This window comes from Oxyura jamaicensis, chromosome 2 (assembly GCF_011077185.1).
Source record: "Oxyura jamaicensis isolate SHBP4307 breed ruddy duck chromosome 2, BPBGC_Ojam_1.0, whole genome shotgun sequence".
Lineage (NCBI taxonomy): Eukaryota > Metazoa > Chordata > Aves > Anseriformes > Anatidae > Oxyura > Oxyura jamaicensis.
The window spans coordinates 92138253-92146094 of NC_048894.1; the positions used below are offsets into that span (position 1 = coordinate 92138253).

Consider the following 7842-nt stretch of genomic DNA (forward strand, 5'->3'; position numbering starts at 1 on the left):
GGGTAAGGGGGGGAAAGGGGGTCGCCGAGGGGGGCCGGGGCTGCCCTTACCTGTCGTACTGGTACTGGCTGAGGGTGTGATCGTAGGGGTAGTAGGCAGCCGCCGGGGCGATGCCCGCATGCGCAGAGCCGCCGCCGTCCTTCGCCTCCAAACTGTTCTGCAAAGAGACACCGCGCCGCCGCCCTCAGCCCCCGCCGACCCCCGGCTCTCCGGGAGGGGGACACCCCCCCGGCCCGGCCCGGGCCCCCTCCCGGCGTGCCAGGGTCCGCAGGGACGTGAACTCGGGACGGTGCTGCGATGAGGGGAGAGGGGGGAGGAATAAGAGGGGAGGGGGGCGCAAGGGCTGGCTGGGAAGACCGCCCCGGTGACTACCAGCGAGGGGGGGGGGGGGGCTGCAGCCATGGTCCTGGCCGGCTCCTCACCCTCGGCGTCGCCGGGCCCGGAGGGCGGCGGCGGAACCGGGGATGCGGCGGGGATGCGGGCGGGGGGCGGCGGAACCGGGGAGAGGGTTGGAGGGGGACACTTACCAGGGAGTAGAAAGCGGGAGCCTCGGTGCCGTAGGTCACGTAGTTTCCATAGCCCTGGGGGCCGGCGTAGGGGCCTCCGTAGACCCCCAGAGCAGCGGCAGAGTTGAGCTCGTGGCGGGCAGTGGCGAGCAGGCGGCTCTCGTACACAGGACAATAGACCGGGGTCTGCGCGGAGGCGGCCGCCCCCGTCTCGGCCAGCGTCCGGCCGCCGGACTCGCAGCAGGTCGTCAGGGAGTTGGTGCTCATCAGGAACTGGGGGGAGAGAGAGGCGCGCTCAGGGCGGGGAGGGAAACTTCGGCACCTGAAACAAACTTTGATCGCCACGGTTGCGGCTTTGGGGTGTCCCCCCCCCATCCCCCGCTTTTCTCCCCCTCCTCCTTCACCCCATCTCCCCGCTCCTCCCCCGCTCGCGTGTTTTGCTTCTGGGGCTAAAACGTTAAAACAGAGGTGCCAGTACTTTATCAGCTAAAATAAAAAACAATAATAATAATAAAAAACAAACCACCACCAACAAACAAACGCTCCGTGCCTGTAGGCGATTAATCCACCGTAATGCATCGCTCCAGTCTTTTGGGTTTAAAGCCCAACTTTGCCGGTGTGCTCTGAGAAGACGGGGTTTATACCGCTTTTCCCCTCTTTCGGCACAATGCTTCCCATCTGCATTTTTAACTCCCCCCCCCCCTTTTTTTTTCTATATCACTCATGCATATTTATTTTGACTGCAGATTTGTAGCAGCCATACACGCATCTGTTATTAACCTGCTGTTTTAGAATACCCCATTATGTTTCTGCAGTTCAGCCCTCGGTGCTTTCATGTTTAATTGGTAAACTGTGGACTTAATCGTGAAAGAGTAAAAAAAAAAAAAAAAGCGCTCGGGGGGGAGAGCGGGTGGGGGCTGAGGGATCTCTTGCTCCCCTTCTCACCTTGCTCATCTCTGTAATCCTCCCCCACGCCTCGTTATCACCCCGAAAGACCCTAAATCCCGAGTGTGCCTCCCCGTTGCAAAACACGGGCACAAGATATAACTTAGGCATCATCCAGGCATGCTGAGTGAGTAACCGATTTCACGCTCTCGCATGCTAGAAAGGATCGCTGCAGCTTTTAGCACTGAACGGAAGTGATCAATAATGACTGAAATTCAATCAATTAACGTTTGTAGGCAAAAGTCTTACCTGGGGTGCAGAGGAGTAAGGGTAGCCAAACTGAGGATATGACATGGTACAGAGGCTCCCAGTTATCTAGAAACAAGGCGAGACGTCTGATCTGCACGCTATTGCAGCCTTGCTCTGCTCTATTGTACCAATTGATTGGTAACCACAGGTCCCTAGATGCTTATAGGACGAAGCAGAAAACCACATTTAATTTATTTACATGATTTTTTTGAACTTTTTTTTTTTTTTAACTAAATAAAAAGACGTATAGTAATTTTAGCACGTTCCCCTCTACAGCTGCGACACAGAAATAGTTGTTATGTGAGGGCTGCGAGGCTGGCAAACGTGACGGCAGAAACACATATTTTGCACCCACGGAAAGGGAAAGGAGGAGAAAAAAGGGGGAACGAAAAGTAGAACAAGCACATCACGTCAGAAGCACGTTGTTTTACAGGAGCCGAGACTCTGACGTCACGTAAAACCTATTCAGATTATCCTGCCCGGATGTTTAACATTCATTTTCGGGAGCCTTTGAGCTGGCGTGGAAAACAGACTCTCCTGCATCTCCCTCGGTCTGCCTAACAGGAGCGAAACTTTGGAAAAAGCTCCGGCTACGCCTGTTCGCAACATATCTATCTATATATTAATTTGGGAAGGAAATGAATGGTTTCAACCTGAAGAATCAATGTCCTATCAGCTAAGATTCCCCCCCCAACCTCCTTCGTCACTGAAGGGCTGGTAAGCACTTTTAATTAGAAATTAATTAATGAGCAGCTGCTTCTTCCCACCCCACAGTAATAATTAGTCTCAATTACAAACAAGACATATGAAGGGACACACGACTGAGTCTTCATTTAAGATTTAATCAACAGTTAAAATTAGCGCTAACGCTGACAATAAAGCACATGACATGCAATCCTGCGTTTCTTTTCCAGTTTTTATTCCCGACGTGTGATTACAGGTAGAAAACACTACGAGCGTATTCCGGGGAGTGATTGAAGGACGTGACTTTTCACGTTAAAACGACTCGGGTGCCGTCGCAAACCTCCGCTGGAAAAGCCAGCCCTTCGCTGAGGGCCGCATCCAGCCTGCCTGCGTGCTTCCGTGCACGTCTTGGAGGGGGTTGTTACATCGAGGGGGCCCGTGCCTCGACGTAGAGAGTGCTGCTTCCACTGGGGAGCAAACACCTCTCTGCCGGTGGTTCCCGGCAGCGCAGAGTTTCCCTCGGGGCTCTTTGGCGGTGGGGTCCGAGGCAGCACCCTCGGGACGCACCGGGACCCCCGAGAAAAACCAATGGGGCGGGAGCCTCTCTCGCGCCGCCCCCTTCCTTTCCTTTCCTTTCCTTTCCCCGACGTGGCCTTTTGTGGGGGCCGTGCCCCCCTCCCTGACCAGGCAGAGCCCCCCACAGCCCCCCAGATGGACAGTCTCCTTGCTGCCGCCCCGCGGAGGCGGCCGTCAGGAGGTCCCGGCAGCCCCTCTCCCCCCGACGGCCGCAGCCGACGGCGGGCAGAGGAAGCGGAGGACGGGGCTGAGCCGCGGCTGAGCGCTGCTCCGCGGTGTGCAGACTTGCTCAGAGAGATTCCTGGGTTCAGACATGTGAATAGCCCCAGGGTCACACTCTAATTAATGATGATGTTCTCTTCTTCTCCCCAGCTGGAAGACTGCCTCCCAGAAACGAATCTGCCCACACTGACAGCTCGATTGAGGGTGATTGATGACTATCTGGAGACCACAGTACACATAATATAATATCTGCTGCGTAATTGCTTTAATTTACAGATGAAAATACTAGTTCTCGGATTGAGTTAGACTACAGCGAGCGGCGCTTTATGGCGCTTCAGAGTGTTTGCAAATAAAAGATATCAGATACAGTACTTGCAAATTATCCTGACATCTCGCTATCTATACCCGGGAGAAACGTATGAAGAGCGGGAATCAAATGACATTAATAATCGGGTTTGATTCCGTACTGATTTTGGGCAGGGGGGGAGAAAGTTCTTATCCTTTTCTCACCGGAACTGCTAATTTCTTCTTCTTCCTGGGAATATTAATAACTTAGCCGTTGAGTTTCTGTTACAGAAACGCTTCTTTATTCCTTCTGCGACCCGGTGCTGCCAGAATATAATGGTAGTTTTAGTTACTATTTACAAGCAGCTTCCTTCTGTGCATCGTGCTGCCGGGCTGTTGCATTGTTTTGGAAGAAAAGACACCCAGTGTTTACACAATGGTCTGCCTGCAGTGTTGGGTACTGCTCACTCTGCCTCCTGTGCTGATTATGCTGGGGGTTGTTTATTTAAGCCCTGGAGTATAACTCACAGGTGCTAGGGAAGAAAACAGTTGCACTTATCTCAAGAGTGGCTCAGGGTAAAGCACTATAATTAGCTGAGCGAGCTAGAGAACTGCCTTGAGAAGTCCTCGCAGTTTTGCAGGCTACATTTTGGGAAACGTACAGTTGTTTTCCCCCCCCCCCCCCCCCCCCGCCCCCCGCCTCCTTTTGATACTACTGCAGATGTCAACTCTGCAGTGGCCCGCAGAACACTACGGGTTTTGATATTTAGATGAGTCTATTAAACTTTAAAATACAAGGTGAAATTCAATATTTATAGTCCTTGTCTATTTATATATCACAATTGTTTTTCATTGCCCTGCCCCATGCAAATACTCTGGTGCCCGTTTTTGCACCGAACTTTCCTGGATTAATCATGATAATTATTTGTCATTTTTCTTTGCAGCTTGCCTGCTCTATTACTTTACCCCCGGTCAGCTTTGTGCCAGTTCGGATCTGTATTCCCTAGAAAGCAGTCATTAAAACACAAAACAAAACCCCACCACCAACAAAAAACAAACCACCACCACCAACCCCCCTTAATATTTAAACACTGACATTACATCTTCCTACGGCGTTCACGTCTTGTTTCACTTGCAATCTACAAATAATGGCCCTTTGTTGATAAGAAACCCAACAGAGTTATATTTCATCTTGAATTTTTGGTGCCAGAGCACAAACATGCAATAAGCTCCACAATGATTTAAAATAACCTTTGTGGTTCTTGCACATAAACAACGTAACACTGTTCAAATCCAAGTAAAGACGCTTAATGCTGTGGGCTATATCCTTAAGCACTTGGAAAATGCAAGCCTTTGCTGTGCAATAAAAATTGTTCCTTGTCAAAGCCCCTTTCCCGTACAAAAGAGTCAACAGCACACCAGAAAGATAAACACGCCGTGCTTTCTCCAAAGTTTGAGAAAGTAAAAGCCGTGACAATCGATACGGAGTGCTGCAGGGTTTCCCTCTCATAAGAGTTAGCCTGCGCAACCAGAAAAGCGGATATTTTTCGCACCAAAACCAAACTAAGTACATCTTCCAGGGTTACGTGCTTCTTCCCCGGGAAGCTGGAGCCAACGTTCATGCAAGTTTTATCATAAAAACACAAAACTAGAAGGAAACGCTGTGATACTGGAACAGGCCACAGCAGGTAAAACAGAGAATCGCGTCAGGACTAACGCTTTGATGGACGTCTTCAGGGACATGATCTAGAGGCAGTTAATGCAGCTACAGTTTTGCTATCTACATTTTCATCACCTCCTCGTTCCGAGGGGTTATTGCCACTCCTGGAAATATTTCAGCGACGGAATTTGCTTATGGGCTAAACAGACTTCAGCAGGCGCTTTCAGTCGAGTTCGCTTTGTTTTCACGTTAAAGATTTAAAGCAACCTTGACACCATCTGACAAACGCCGTGAAGCTCTACACGTTGCCCGTTTGGGATCTGACATGAAACCGAGGGCAGCCAGCAACATTTTCAAGTAGATTAGCTCCTGGAAGGCGGTATCGCCAGTAGGCGCGATGTGTTTTTAGAGCCCACCGGAGGTGTGATTGCCTACACTGCACTGCAAATCGGGGGGCAGCGAGTCGGTGGTGCCTACCTGCACAAGCCTACCTTGTGATCAGCACAACTATGATGACAAATACAACAGTTGCATAAGAAGGCGCTGCTAATTAATTTACGCAGATTACAACTACGTGTAAAAGCGGTTGTTCCAAGCTATCCGTTTGAATGCTTTCATTTTGTAGTCTTCAATCCTCTTGGCAAACAATCTAGATTAAAGCAGAAAGGCCTCACATGCTCACTCTGTTCTTTGTATTTATTAACTTTTCGCACTGAAAGACTAGAGCCAACACGCACACACGCGCTCACTCTCACCCCCCAAAACTTTTCAGCAAGAGAAGAAGCAAATACTACGATATGGGCAGCCGCTGTGGGGCTAGATGGACCCCGCCGCACATCCACGTTTACCTGCCCGGTGCAGAGCATACAACTACGCCAAGCATACAACTACGTCCCTAGCCAAGCAGAGATTATTCAAGGCTTCCCTTTCCAGCTCCTGCACCCCAAGCGCCTCCGACTCGTAGGCACTCAAACGCCACTGCCTTCGAGCTGCCTGGCAGAGGACAGCTTGAGCGTACTTCTGTACGAAGAGAAAACTTTCCTACGTGCAAGGTCAAATCCTATTCCCTTTAAAGTTTGTCTTAAAATCCAGAAAGTTTGACTCAGTACCTTACCTTAGCGCTCGCTGAATATCATATCCACACCCCCTTCCCAAGAAATAACACATATGTTAAATTGCATTTGCCCTCTCTCCTAGGTAAAGATTGCACAAAGCCAAATGATTCATCACAGATAGTTTCTCTTCCCTCCAGCAGTTCATTTTCAGCTGCCTTGCTGCTAGAGCAGGCTCCGAAGGGGGGGAAAAAATAAACCCCACCGCCCCCCTCCTCCCCACTTCCGTAGAGACAGACAGACACACAAGCATCACCACCAAAACAAGGAGATTTTTTTTTTTTTTTTTTTTTTTTTTTTTTTTTTACCTGAGATCACACCAGGCTTCGGCTAAAACCTCGTAGCGAGAGCTGTGCCATGGCAGGGCTTCTCTCCTCTTGTCTGCGCTGGCTCACTTTGCAGGGAGCTACGGAGAACTAATGTAGACATTTCTCAGTGTATAATACCTGACTGGAGTGGCACAGTGCCTTCGGTCCCCAGGCGCCACAATCACTTCACTAACCCCCTGTACTAGAGTGACGTTCAAGTGAATAGCTCCACTGATCACACTCTTTCCTGCTGATTAACACTTTCCATCACGACCAGGCGCTCGAGTTCCAACTTTTCCTTTTAAAACAGCAGCAGCCAGCGCTGCTTACCTCTTCGGGTTATAAACGCCGTCTGGGGCGTGGGGGACACCATAATTAATAGCAGGTTAGTAAAATTAGCGCTGCCACTCCAATTGCTGTCCTCCTTGCCAACAATAATTGCATTGATTCGGGAAGGACACGAATGTCCTCCATTTAACCTAATGATCGGCGGGTTGCACACGCTGGAAGGCAGCCGGCGCCGTGATTAAGTGCGCGCACCTCCGAGCTCCCATTTATCTCCGCGGCTCAAGGCTGCGCTGGCGCTAAACTTACGGGCAACTCTGCCTCTCCTGCCGTCTTTGTCTCCCTCCCGTTGCCGGAGGTGGGCTCGGACGCAGGCGCCAGCCTCCGCGTCCCCGCACCTGGCCACCTATTGGCCTTACTTTTGGACATAGCCGGGGCTCGGCGCGACGGACCCGGGCTCCGCCGCGCTTGCCGGGGCTATGCTGGACGGATGGGGCGCGGGAGGGGGGGGCGCAGCACGGCCCCCCGGCTCCGGGAACCCGCGTCCCGCAGCGCCCCCGCAGCCCCGCGGCCGGCCCCGCCGTCGCCTCCCGGCCCGGGGGTAGCCGGAGGGGGCTGCCTGGCCACCGGGGATTTCCCCCGGGGGGCGACAGCCGCAGGCGGGTCGGGAGCAGGAGCGCTTCCTCCTGCTGCTTCTCTCCGTCCGTCCGTCGGTCCGTCCGTCGGTCCGTCCGCCCCTCTCTGCTGCGGAGTTCTGCGGGCCCGGGCCCGGGCTGAGCCCCCCCCCCCCCCCCCGGGGGGCGGGGGCCCCCCCCCCCCCCCCCCCCCGTGCAGCCCCCTCCGGGGGCTGGTCGTGCGCTAAGTTTTGAGGAGCGGCCGCGACTTTCTTGGCTTAATTGTTTGTGCAGCGCGAAAAGGGACAAATCGGGACTGACAGAAGGGGGAGGAGGGATCGATATCATTTCTCTTTAAAGGCATAAGCCCGGGCAGACGTCTCAATAAGACGGAGG

General features: G+C 52.5%; 1 protein-coding gene across 3 annotated transcripts in view; it reads right to left on the bottom strand.

Annotated features, from left to right (window-relative positions):
- The window catches only part of IRX4 (iroquois homeobox 4), a 10070-nt gene extending 2776 nt beyond the window's left edge, over positions 1 to 7294 (bottom strand). Inside the window, exons 1-4 of one of the 3 annotated variants that reach the window (XM_035319692.1) lie at positions 6548 to 7294; positions 1701 to 1766; positions 528 to 779; positions 51 to 157 (exon numbers count right to left, since the gene is read on the bottom strand). In XM_035319692.1, the coding sequence (XP_035175583.1) occupies positions 51 to 157; positions 528 to 779; positions 1701 to 1745 (404 nt within the window). In that variant the 5' untranslated portion in view covers positions 1746 to 1766; positions 6548 to 7294. Of the gene's footprint in view, positions 1 to 50; positions 158 to 527; positions 780 to 1700; positions 1860 to 6241; positions 6387 to 6547 lie in introns of those variants that run through there. The other 2 variants (XM_035319690.1, XM_035319691.1) reach the window with 2 other exon arrangements.
- Positions 7295 to 7842: the final 548 nt, after the last annotated feature.